Source organism: Cyclopterus lumpus, chromosome 20 (genome assembly GCF_009769545.1).
Source record: "Cyclopterus lumpus isolate fCycLum1 chromosome 20, fCycLum1.pri, whole genome shotgun sequence".
Lineage (NCBI taxonomy): Eukaryota > Metazoa > Chordata > Actinopteri > Perciformes > Cyclopteridae > Cyclopterus > Cyclopterus lumpus.
The window spans coordinates 13,702,981-13,716,901 of record NC_046985.1 but is presented as its reverse complement, the minus strand read 5'-3'; the positions used below and the strand labels follow the sequence as shown (position 1 = coordinate 13,716,901).

General features: G+C 41.8%; 1 protein-coding gene across 3 annotated transcripts in view; it reads right to left on the bottom strand.

Annotated features, from left to right (window-relative positions):
* Positions 1-13,921, bottom strand: part of LOC117749377 (guanine nucleotide exchange factor VAV3) — an 81,172-nt gene that overhangs the window by 38,816 nt on the left and 28,435 nt on the right. For 2 of the 3 annotated variants that reach the window (XM_034559836.1, XM_034559838.1), the window contains exons 3-10: positions 6,924-6,982; positions 6,758-6,823; positions 4,201-4,309; positions 2,964-3,065; positions 1,659-1,727; positions 780-883; positions 502-601; positions 66-161 (exon numbers count right to left, since the gene is read on the bottom strand). In XM_034559836.1, the coding sequence (XP_034415727.1) occupies positions 66-161; positions 502-601; positions 780-883; positions 1,659-1,727; positions 2,964-3,065; positions 4,201-4,309; positions 6,758-6,823; positions 6,924-6,982 (705 nt within the window). The remainder of the gene's footprint in view (positions 1-65; positions 162-501; positions 602-779; positions 884-1,658; positions 1,728-2,963; positions 3,066-4,200; positions 4,310-6,757; positions 6,824-6,923; positions 6,983-13,921) is intronic. The other variant, XM_034559837.1, reaches the window with a different exon arrangement.

Sequence of the window (13,921 nt, the reverse complement as noted above, 5' to 3'; positions counted from 1 at the left end):
ATTACATTGCAAGTGTACGACCAGATTAATATAGAAATTCTGTCGGATAGATTTGAGTCTTGTACCTGCAGGAGGAGGTGATACTTCAAGACTCGCTGCATAGGAACCACGAGCAGATCCCTCAGTGTGAACTTGCCGTAGTTAGCTCTCTTTGAACATTCCTGGATGACGACAATGAGCAAACAAAATCAAAAGATTCTCTTCAAAATCATATATATTTATATAAACCATATAAAGAAAGCCAGCCTGTGACTATGCAGTGTCCACACTGTTAACTGATAAAAAAAAAAAAAAAAAAAGCTTAATTAAACTTTTGTATTCCCTTTTTAAAAGTATAAGTCTAATGGAGTAATCTATTTGAGCTTAGATACATTTACAGAAATGTATGCTGTCAGTCATGGTGTCATCCCCTGCAATGCCTCAGATACACACTTGAGGGCATTCTCTGACTATTCCGAGGTGATGAGAAATGAACACTGTCAATTTAGTGACACTGTTTACCTCGAGCTTCATGCGTACATCCTCCCTGTCTTTGCAGATGTCGTCCAGACCGGCGATGGCCGTTTCCACATGGCTGCAGTACTTCCCATAGATCAGCAACCTGGTACAGATCAAACGCATGAGACCATAGGAATATAGAGAGCCAGGGTACCTGCACTTTACTGACAACTGTAGACTTTAAAAGACCATTCATAAGGACTTTTACATCATTTATTTAAAGAGCGGATTATGTACAGACGGGTAGAGAATAAATAGAGGTTACAAAATCCATGTCCTACCTCTCTTTGAAAGTGGTGAAGATCTGGTAGAGGTTGTGGGCACTTCTGTGGTGGACTGATTCTTGGATTTCCACCAGTAAACATTTGTGAACTTTAACCAGGTCCTGAAACACAACAGCAAAGATTCTTAAATGTTGATGTTTCTCAAATGCCTGTTACTTTCATTCATCTTGAGTGTTTTCATTATCCATCAATCTGCAGGATATTTTCTTGATTAATCCAATTATCATTTGGTCTATGTGAAAAGTAAGTAAATTTGGAAAGATAAGAAGGCCAAATGGATGTATAGTGCTCTTATATCTAAGCAACAGCCCCAAAGCGAAATATATAAATCTGGTTTATTATCCCATAGGACAAACAAAAGCAGCAAAAGCACTTGATACTAATTTCTACGGAGCCCAAGAAGGGACATGGAGGGGGAGTTTTTTTAAGATGACACAAAGATCTCGCCGTCAGTTGGGCACCAAGGAAAAGAACACAACAATGGAGCTTCCACACCTGTGGTAGAGGTTCATAGATTTTATATTCCTCAAATATAAAAGCAAGACAAATGAGATAACCATTAATAAGCTAGCGCAAAACGCGGCCCGTCCACCTCAATCCCAGCTGCAGGTTAGCATGCTGACATTAGCATTTCCCCAAAAATACAGCCTCACAGAGCAGCTAGCATGTCTGTAGACTCTTCGTCTTAATACAAATCTTTATATAATTAATGCTACATGGACATTTGCCTTTCAATTTGGAAAAGTTTGGAGCCTGTGACTGTCCTACTGTGACCTGTCAACATGTGTTCAATGAAAAAGGGCCCTCAATAAAGACCTCAGTGGCCTTGAGTTGACCACCCGGTTGGATCGTTACCCTGTAAAAACAATGACTTACCGGGATATTCACAAACACCTTTTCCATCTCGGCCATGGACAGAAACATGGTGAGGGGCGTCATAAAGTGCTGCAGCAGAGATGAGGAGAGAATGTGAAAGAATGAAGCTCATCTCCTCCGGACTAAGAGTGGGAAAGACATTGTGCGAGAGAAGCTATTATACTATGGGGCCAAGATGCAAAGAGCTGCAGTCAGCGAAAACAAGGAGGACTGACTGGGTCACAACAATAATCTCATTTTCAGAGTCGGCAATTTCATGATTTCCTTTCAGAAAACTCCCTGCCGCCTCTACATCTCAAGAGGAGGGGGCGAGCACAAGCTAACTTCCACCATCCACTTCATATAGAAAGTCATCTACCCAGTACTCCACTGGGAGAGCAAGCACGGTCTTTTTCCAGATGTGTACGTACACAAGAAGGAGAAGTTCTGTAAAGTGCAGGTAAGATGGAAAACATCCACGACAAAAGGTCTTTTCTTACAGTTTGGTGCTGGGAATACTCATTACCCACTACTAATTTCAAGAAAATATATTGTTGCCCTCATTTCTCTCTGGAGTACAGATTTGTTACACTTCTCATTTTTCCATTATACCCCAAATTACAGTCAGTTTAGCAGTCTCTTATATTGCAAGGAGGCCAAATTGATTTCTAGTGCTCTGGTCATGCTTTCATTGCATGAAATCAATGGAGCGGGACTATTTTCAACCTAAGAAAGTTCACTTTACTTTCATTTATGTAGTTGAGTGTGGTCTCACATAAAGAATACTATGATTTATATAGAGATTTTGGTTGGAAATAAAAATTGTTGATTGGTAATTTGTATTATTTCTGATACTGAAATAATGTAGTCATTATGTTATTATTTCAAAAGCTGTTAATTTACAGGACAGATGCTTTTTTTTTACAGACTTCTTCTTCTAAACACACTACACTCACAGTGTAGATCAATTTATTGCAGCTTGACGACTGCAGAGGAACCACTTGCTATAACTAGTCTCAAATCGCCTCAAGACTGATGATCTAGGACTCTCTTCCCAGCCTGAGAGTCGTAATCTCTAAAGGGGGTTAAGCGATAAATCGAAGGCAATGTGGGATTATTAATGTGACAGGACAGAGTAAAAAAATATATATATTTATTGTTGATTTTTTTTTTTCCTCTGAATTCTCAAATATATTTGTTTTCCATATAAAGTACAGTTTTGCCTCTAATTTTCTGTAGTAAAAAACATTTGCACAAATACACAGCAAAAATGTTCTGCACAAAACCTTGTAATTTACAATAACGGGCCTTTTTAGTGAGTCATACCTTCTCGATAGACTCCAGGGTCTCTGTGTATTTCTCCTCTGTCTGCTTGATCTCTGTTAAACAGCAACTCCTGATGTCAGTCTCTGCTTGCTTCTGGAACGCCTACACACACACACACACACACACACACACACACACACACACACACACACACACACACACACACACACACACACACACACACACACACACACACACACACACACACACACACACAGGACTGTTGAGTCTTTAACCAGATGTAGTCAGTGCAACCCTTTGAGCGAGGTCAGAGTCACACATGCTAGCGAGATTGTCTGCCAATTATGGTATGAGTAAGAGGTACCATCATTTGTTATTGAACTAAGCATGTATTCGTTCTGAATAAATATACAAAATAAATTCAAAACATAAAACATTTCAAATGAGAATTTACATTGTGTATCAGGTTAAAAAGAACAATGCTAAATTCAAGCTTAAATCTACAGAATTTTTAAAATAGCATTTCAAAGGCCGACAGACACTTTTAATGTCAAAGTTGATACTGCTTTCTACATTTCTGTTAGTTCATCAACTTGGGACCTTAAAGCTAAAACAAAAAGGCAATTTCACACACTAGCAGCCCAAAGAAGGCAACATGAGAGTATTTCCGGGACTTCAATGCCCAGATTTAGCCGTGAGACAGTGAAAGCTAAATATGAAGCTAAGGCTAGCAGCCTAGCTGAGCACAAAGACTACTAGACAGTGGTGGGGGGCAGGGGAGCTAGCATGACTTTGTTCAAAGAAGCTTAGCAATTAACATGTTAAATCTTGTTTATTTAATCCAAACTAAAACTAAAATGGTAAAATTGATGTTATGGGTTACCCGCAACTTCAGTGGGAACGTTAGCCTTCGACAAAACTAAGTCGACCAAGAAATAGCATAACGCCTAGAAAAACTTTAAAAAACAGATTAAATAAACAAGATATTCTGTTAATAAAGGTGCTGAGAGGCCGATTCTGTGAACACAGTCACGTTCGCTTCCAGATGTTATGCTAGGTTAAGCTAATCGACCGCTGGCTCTATGGCTTCACATTTAGTTAACGTACAGACATGAGAGGAGTATTACATTTTCTTATAGCTCTCTCTCGGCACGAAAGCTCATTTGCATATTTCATGAAATGTCACACTATATTTTTGATGCAGATGGTAATTGGATACGTCACGTGCCAATCTCAGTAATGGCAAAGAAGTGAAGTCAGAGAGAAGAGGACTGACCGGAGGAGGGACGGCTTCCGTCTTCATCAGGTCCTCGTAGATCTCCCCTCCATCTTCGTCGTCATACACGCAGTCATACAGATCCTCCTCATCCTCCACCCCGTTCTCGCTGCACCACAGGTGACAGAATATGATACCACATTACGTCAGACAGCTGTTTGAGTTGTACTGCTTTTTACCCCTCATGACAGCCTCATGAAAGGTTCACACAAAGGCACACACAGTTCTGGTTTAGCAGAAGTGGATTTCAATACTATACTACAAATCGTGTTAGCCAGGAACATCACTTAATCCATGGCTGTGAAAGTGGCTCAAAAGCATAAGCACACACACACACACACACACACACACACACACACACACACACACACACACACAGTAAACACTGTTATGTGTGACGCCACCGGCCTGTTCTGACTGCTCACATAGGAGCCAATTACTGTGCCTTTGCAACTGTACTAACACGACACGACTCAGTGAGTTCTTGCACTTTGTTGTCTGTGTACCTGGCGTGTTCTTATTTGCAGTATACGATAGCACTCATTGTACTCAAGTGGCGAGATACCCCTGAGATGAATACTAGAACAAACACGGACCGAAGATATTTCAAGATACTAAAAGTAAAAAAAAGAGATTTTTCTAATTTATAATCCTGCGTCCCTTTGTTCATTGTTCTATAATCTCTTACTATTTGAGTTATATACAGTATTTCTTATCTATACAATCAAATGAGATTTGGAAATACCTGCTAACCCTGGCCGGTAGCTGCTGCCACAGCATTGTCATAGTAGGAGGAGTGAGTTTGAATCTTAGCATTTCCAAAAGAGCATGTCTAATTTCTATCTCAAGATAAAGACGCTCTAACTGTTGAAAGTTTACTTTAGAGTTTAAAGGCTCTGGAAATTCTTAATCCACTTCTTACTACGAGTGAGATAGTCCCACATAGTGACAAAAGAGTTGGCAAAACTTGAACCGTTTTTTTTTCTTTTTTCTCATAAACACATTTCTGTATTTCTTTCTACTCATCTCACTGGTGTTAAGTGGGCGGGGCTTCAAAATCTTTGAGTTCTGTTGAACTTAGGTCCACTTTCACCCTACGGTATGTAAATGTACGGGAGAAAGAAGAAAAAAAAAGTTTAATTGCATACCTGTTTTAATTTATTATAATTTCCCACATGTAATAAAAGTTTTGCTTACACCTATTCCAGCAATTTTTGTGGAGCGTCAAGCTGACTTGATCTTTAGAATAATTAGATTTTCTCAAGGGATCAAGAAGCAGCTTGTCACTGAGCTGCTGTTGCATCAAAGTAAATTAAGCCAATGATGAACCAGAAAAGAACCATGACAGATAATATACAGAACATGCTCTTTATCTAATTTAACAGCCTTTGAAAAAAGCCTAAAAACACCCTTAACACTCTGACTAGTGTTAAGGGTTCAGACAGTTGGCTCCAGATGGTCAATGGAAGGGGAACGTTTGCTGCTGGACACCGAGCAGATGGGAGTTGAGAGGTGAACGCGGCTCTGCTCAGTGTCATCCAGGCTGCCACTTCCACCTCCGATCCACTGCTGGCTGCTGTCTGACGGCTGTTTTCCTCACTGCTACTTACTAGTGGGCTGCTTCCTACTCGGGGAGCTGTCAGCACTGAACACAGACCAGAGCACCGTGTCATTTGTACTGTAAGATGATCTGTCTCCACTGACTTATATTAGCACACGAGCTACAGCTCTGCCCTTCAAATGCAACTCAAAACCATTCCCTATAGTTTCACATATTTGTTAATGATTTGTGCTTAGGTCTTGGAAGATCCATTCACCATTTTCACCAACAAAAAACAAAAAGTATTATTAATCAGAAGGCGACTACACTGGCTGACGAAGACATTCGCTTCAGCGCGTACACACTTTTGGATTTGATTTTTATTGCTCTACATTTAGATAAAAGGGTTTTGTGTGTGTTTGTATTGTGACTTCGCTCCTCATTAGTTTTTCATATTTGTTGTTTTGGTGAAGTTCTTTTAGAATAAAATTGTCAAACATCAATCAGAAGATGTTTAGCTCACCATCTGTTAACGGCGCCTGGCTTGTCAGCAGACTGCATGACTTCAAATGTTATTAGAAAACAATGAATTTCAGTTCATTGTTCTGGTTAATCGGATGCCCCTAAAACAATTCACTCAAGTTCAAATAGGCTTTAAGGGTATTTGTATATGGGAAAATATTTCATTTAAATCTGCAACACTTTCATGTGTGTGTGGGAAACAATATGGTGTGTAAACTGGCAAAAAAATGATCTAGCCAAAAACGACTCGCGGCTCACTAATAAAAGAGTGGGGAGAGCTCATGCTGAAAGCTTTTGGAGGACGTGGCTGCCTTCCAGTCAACTCCCAGGGAGCAAATGTTGCCTGCACCCACTAAACAGCCTGTAGATATTTTGTTTATGTGGTAGTGACGCATGGGACTAAATTAACAAATAACTTTTTTTAATGAAGTTCCTGTGAAAATCCTCACAAGTTGGTAAAAGAGAAGCGTGCGTGTTTAGGGCGAGGAGACGTACTCTATAAGGTCCTCCAGGTGGTTGTAGATGTCCTCATCTTCGACACTCTCTTCAGATGGATAGGGCCTTTTAAAAAAAAGAATCAGAGAGCATCATCATCATATACATCATAGATTACCTCGTGGATTGTGTCGTATAACCGTGTAATGGTTTCACTTCCACACACCTGATTCCAGTTTGTTGTGCGATCGCCGTGTGGGAAAGTTTAGAGAGTGTGTCCATAACCTGCAATGGGAATAAGAATATGTTATCTGTCTGAGTCTTGGTGCATTTCTAAACGGGGGCACATGAGGGCAGCATTCTCACACACTCCAGCACACAGATTGCAACTGTGTCATGGATGTGTGCGCCATAAAACAGACGCTGCATGGGAGCTAATTAAGTCGCACAAGCCGACTTGTACTCTGATATATAAGCAATTCATATATTTATAAATCACACAATCCCATTTGGGTTTGTTTGAACATTTGAGCAAATGTCGTCTTGCATATTGAATCACAACACGCACTAATCCCCTACAGATATATTTAGACATAGAACCAGAGGGGAGCAGTGAGAGAGGTGATAAATATGAGAGAGAGAAGAATGACTCATTGGACACAGGCAACAGTACAGTCGCAGCACATCAGAGTCACATTAGCCAATCAGCACTTGATCGTGCTTTGAAGTTAACCACATGCACGCGTGGGCCGACATGATTGCTATTAGTATGACATGTCATTTCACGCCGCTGTGCTCAGTCCTGCTTGTGCCCTTGACCCCTCTCTGCTGCGTTTGTGTGTGTGTGTGTGTGTGTGTGTGTGTGTGTGTGTCCTGCTTGACTAATCCCCGGTGGTGCTCACTAGCCGAAAGAGTGATACACTTCGTTTGTCAAGCTCTGCTCGTTCCCAGGTTCTATTTGCAACCTGGAAAAAACAGCCTGCAGAGCCTCTTTTTGGGGGTCATCTGTCCGCTGACATAAGGCGCTGACGTGCCCGATGAAAAAAGGCCTGCATGCTCGTATCCACACACACACACACACACACACACACACACACACACACACACACACACACACACACACACGTAACCACAGATACATCTGGCCCACAGCATAAGCTCTCAGAGATCAATACTGATCACACAACTGGCCTTCCCCTTCCCCCACCGGAGAGCAGAACAAACAGTGGAACACAAAAGGACATCCTTTCCACTCTAAACTGCAACACTGTGCACCAGTGGAACTAAGAATGTGACACGTGGCGCGTCAATGATTTAAAACAAATGTTTGGCTAATGGTGGAACGCTGAAGATTGATGGACTCGTTTTTTAAACATTTTTAGTGTCAGTATTTGGTGTTTTTAACCACAGGGAGTTCTAATAGATAAGCAGACGAGTGTTTATCACTTATATGTGATCAATCAAAAGGCATCACGTCCATTGAATAGAAGGTGGACGACACTGACTCAATGCCCGTCCCTGAGGGAGCAGTGCATTGAGTTGATCAGTCTCTGATCAGAGGGAAATAACAAGGAAGAGCAGCAGTGATGGTTACACATTGTAACAACGCACTGCCGTTACCTATGCTTGAACAGCGTTTGAGATGTGATGTGATGAAGGTGCCAAGGAGAACACACACAGAATGGTATTTAATATATTTATTGTTGGACTGTGAATGCTGGGAGCCATATGCACAGCTGGGACAGAGTTGTTCCTCTCTTTCTACCTGGGAACAAACAGATAGAAAAGTGCAGTGAGTGACAGATTGAACAGATCCGATTGTGTTAATGTCTGAAAGCGTGCATTTATTTATTTATATATATGTATATATATATATTGCCATGGTAAAGATTGCAACAACTCACCTCTTCCTGTTTCCTGTTTCCTGTTTCCTCTTGCCAGGGTGTTTGTGCAAAATAGTTCCCCAGGTGCTCGAGCACCCATTTATAGTTCCGGGAAGTACCAACCGCAGGAAGTGGGTAGGGGGGAGGTGAAGCTATGTGTTGCTCTGTTTATTTAGATAAATAAATAATGTGTGACTCATTTATTCTATGTATAGGGTTTTGTAAATATGTGTACATTATTATTGATATCTTTGGCGTTGAGAAAAACATGTAGATATTTATTGTACATACATTGTTGATATATATATATAAATATATATATATATATATATATATATATATATATATATATATATATATATATATATATATATATATATACGTATCGGTAGATGGTGTCTGGGCTAATTAGAGGGAGAAGGTGAATATAAGGTGTGTAGAGCGAGATTGCGGCAACTGGTCGGTGATGGTGATTTTTTTATGTGGTGTGAACCTGTAAAATAAATGAACCTTCATCTGAAACCTATTCTGGACTCCTGATCTGCTCCATTACCTCCAAGGCCGCTCGGTCCTGTTAACACACATCACGAGACGAGGTGGCACTAATGTTTCAGCCCTGCATTCATAAATAAAACGTCTGGCTGATGCACCCTCAACATACAGCGCATGCTCAGGAGCCACGTGTTGATTGGTGAGTACACTGACTTCATCATCTAAAACTCAAAGAGGGTCTTCCCCCGTCCGGTTATTAACACAGTTATCAGACACAGTTGATAGAGTTCTCCATGCAAGAACAAATGAAGGGCATGACATCCAGAGGCCAGTTGGCAGATACAGCGTGTCCGAAAGCTCAAGATCCACTGCGCGCTGAACAGAGCTTTGGAAGCTTTGGAAGCTTTCCCGTTTTAGCTGGCAGGCAAGTTTGGGCGACGAGTCGAGCGCTTTTTGGCTTCATTGGATGCATGAGTCACACTCATTCGCAACCAAACTGGCCATCTGCAGACTAGCGAGAGGTGTCTCTGAAGACTCACATGTATGACACCCACCAGTTCATAGAAGACAATGACCACCAGGGAAATTAGAGGTTTAATTCCAACAGGTTCATAATTTTAGCTGGGAAGCAAAACAAATTTATAGATGATCCCTGCTGTTCATAGACCTGCAAAAAAAAAAAAAAAAAAAAAAGCACCGCGATTCCACCGTCGCACTCCAGTGCCTGGACTGGTGCAGCAGATGTTCTTTGAAGCCGCTCTGAGCAACTGTGTCATCATGAAACAGCAGAAAGCAGCCCCCCTACAGTAAGACATTATCAAAGACTTCAAAATATGAAAAAGGTCAAAAGGTCATGCATTTCGTCTTTGGTGTCCAGAGCGTACACGTAAAGTGAAGGTCGCAGGCTCAGAAGATTGCTGATGCACAGGGACACCGGCCCTCTGATGGAGGCTAATAAACCTGCCCTGTACGACCTCAGAGGCACCGCTGGAGCTAATGATTCACACCACAGCAAATTGAAGCAGTAGATGGTGTGTGTGTGTGTGTGTGTGTGTGTGTGTGTGTGTGTCAATAAAAGGGGTATTTATTTATACATTTTTGATAGACGGTGCAAGTTTGTGTAATCATACTATAGAATACAAAGAAACCTCAATTGAAATCCCAGATACTGTGCATACAATGTTCTTGCATGTTTCATTTTGAAATCAATAAACAAAAAGGTCAATATTGGCCTCATTCATCCGTCCACATGGAACAATCTGTCCTCAGGAAGCGAACAAAGACTATTTCTAATGTCTGGTCACCTCCTCGTTATCTATTCTCAGACCACGCGTCTAGGGGTGGAAGGCACATGTTAGATGTATGACACGCCACCAGTTCTGTTTGTTTCACACAGTGTTTCCCGTATTCCTCTTTTATTCCTCCTTTGTGTGGCGTTGCCTTCCAAAAGAGGAACGCTTGATTCCTGTTTATTAGTGATTCTAATTGAGGTCACCTAATAAAATCAGTGTGGAAAATGGCGCTTAACTACAGCGTTTTAAAAAAGGAAAACAGAGCGAACTGCAAGTGTTGACAAAAGACCCACTTTTTAGTTTAGCTTTATTAGCTCGTCTGGGACATTTTCCAAAAAAAGCAGAATTGCCATTTTTCACTGCAGTCTTGGGTAATTTGCCAGGAATCATCACTCTGTGTCCGTACTCTTGTCCCATGTAGTGAACACCAAGCAGTCCGAGTTTCACACGACAGTCACTCCGTGATTATCTAACTGAGGCTGACCAGGGATCAGCTGTTTGCTGTAGGGTTTTTCTCACCGCCGCGTATGAGACAAACCAGTAGGGAAATGGGTGGTGTGGTTGAACCGACCACAGCAAAACAAGCAGGTGTGAGAGTACCTTCACGTGGTGTTAGCATCATCTGCAGCCCCGCGCTGACCGTTTTTTCGGGGGATTTTCCCACCTGATGCTTTGGAGCGGTTATTTCAAAGACTGGAGCCCTTCAGTTCGCTGAGGTCTTGGGAGTTTACGGCTTTAGTTGTCTGCATAAAAGACCGTTAAGTGGACGAGTGTGAAGAGTGTCAAATTCGAGGATGTCCCACGCTTGTTTACCCTGAAAGAAAGTCCTCGCTGCACCAGTGAAGGAACTAAAAGCTTCAACTTAAAAAAACAACAAAACAAAACAAAGTTGAAAAATATAATTTGTAAATGTCTTTTAATTCATCGCATATCATTCATCAAGCTTTGAACATGTTCACTGTTTACACTCAATGAATCTCTTTTTTTTTTAGGGCCAACGCTTTGATAAAAACATTCATGAAAAGCAGGAAAGGAAGTCCGGAAAGTGGTGTTTGTGTTTCAGGGAGGAAAGCGAAAGGCTCTTCTCTCACACACACACACACACACACACACACACACACGTTTCGCTTTCAAACTGTTTCTCTGTCGAAAAACAGGGCATTCAACAGCCTCCTCTCTCTGTTATTGCGCCTGGTGGCAAACAATGGATGTTAAATTCACATGAAAAAAACACAACATTTGCTTAAAAACACACAATGGAGAAAGCAAATACATGTGTGTGTGTGTGTGTGTGTGTGTGTGTGTCTGTGTGTGTGAGTGTGTGACTTCAGCTGGTTTCGCACGTGAGGTTGGTGGTTGTTATTCGCGCTTATATGTGTGTGTGTGTGTGTGTGTGTGTGTGTGTGTGTGTGTGTGTGTGTGTGTGTGTGTGTGTGTGTGTGTGTCAGTTTGACAGATGCAGCCGGTGTATAAAATTCCATCCACATACAGGGGGAGCCAATAAAAGCCTGATTGGCTCGGAGTGAGCGACTAGCTAATGTTTGGCAATCAGTGCCATGGCTCATTAACGCCCATAATACATAATTAGTGTGCTTGGATTACACAGACGTGTAGCTGTTTGGAATGCGACACACGCTTGCCACTTTCTCCTCAGTCTTCATTGCCTGCACCTCTCAGTCCACTGTTCTGCTCATCAAACACCGCTTTACCTGCTTCCAGCACCACAGCCGAGCGGATAGGAAAAGGACGGTGGAGCTTCCCCGAACAAACGGTTCCCCTCAGACGGCGTCCATACAGATCTTTTTCTCTGGGTTTCTTTGGACAGCCGTCCCGCAAGAAAGAGCTTCTTTTTGTTGTTGAAAAAAATGCTCCCCAGGGCGAAATTAATCTGTAAACGCCGGCCTCGCGCAGATGAGAAAAATGGGACTTTAGGAAAATAAAGACACACGCCCACTCAGATACAGTCAGAGGCTGAATGGCAGTAAAACTTCAGAAGCCAACTTTCTGCCTCAAACTTTCCCTTTTCCACTTATTTTCAAAGACCAATAGATGAGGTTCTCATTAATCTGAATTTATGTTTATGTTGTCGCGCGACAAAATCGGCTAGCGCTAGTGGCTTCACCTCAGATCTTTGTGAAATCAAAGCTCCATTGTTTCAATATCATCTGAAGTGATGGGATCACAGCTGTGCACGGCTGCTTGCAGCTACGGGGGTTTCTTGTTTTGTGGACGCCACGGCACAGCCTGCATATTTATAAAACATGAAGTCAAACGTGACTCAAACCGCCTGCTAAGTGATAACTGGAGCAGAAGTGAGAGTTTTTTTCTGCGCCTGGCGGCCCAACTGATGACGTAACTCACAAACTTGTGCTTTGGAACACAATCCATCCCAGAGGAGGACACTCCCGGTCCTCCTAACTCTGTCACACTCTTACTGCTTCTCTTCAGTTCAGTGGTGTGCTCCGCTGGAAAGAAAAGTTAACACTTGTTTGCATGCTTTGAGTTTATGCCTTTATCGCTCTCCCTCTTAATAACTCCCATCTCTGCAGGGTAAGGTCAAAAGCAAGGACATCATTGCTGTCCAGGTAAATCACATCAACCTCCAGAGACTGCAGCCCCTCAGGACACACACACACACACACACACGCTCACACACACACGTGAACATGTGCACTTTTCATTCGACTCACAAGGGGCCGATTTTATTAAAGGAGAACCGAACCGATTAGTTGATTAATCAAACTAGTAAACGAACACAAAAAATAACCTGCTAATGTTTTGATAATTGATTCATCGTTTACGTCGTTTATCAAGCAACCATTTTCGAAACACGCATAATTCTGTCTTTTCTTCGTCCTACATTATGTGAGGATAAACTGATCTTTTTGGGGGGTTTGGAGTATTGGTTGGGCCAAACAGGCTAATCTCCTTGGGCTTTAGGTAATTGTGATGGGCATTTTTCACTGCATGTTATAGAACAATCGATAGTCAGTCCCAGCACCAAACAAAGGGCTGCAGCAGAGGCAGAGATATATCCTGGATGCTGAAACTCCCATAATACAACCCAATAGCCTTTAAAATGTCAACATCCTTCAAGCTCCACATCTGGAGTTCGTAACACAGGCTTTCTGTCCAAAACACTGAATAATTAATAATTTTTAAAAGTCTCAAGCTCAGGAAATTTGTCAATAGACTAGTTTCAGAACGACACCGGACATTAAACATCTATTTTTACAGCTTAAGTCGTACGTGTCAATGAAACTGATATTCTCCCAACTCTGCCAGAACAGCTTTCAGTCGAGAAAGAATCTCTCTGTGTGGCTTGTAGGAACCTCAGCATCACATAATCATCACAGACTAAGGATCAATGATAATTGTTTCTTCCTTCTGTATAAGCCTGCTGATAACTGAGGAAAATTCTCCACTCAGAGATAGAAAGAGGCATCCCACAGCGTTCACTGCTGTTATTATCGTTGAATCCATTGTGGCAGCCATGCTAAAGACATAACCTCATCCCTCCGCCCACTCCCAAACCAATTGACAATACAGTCTCCATT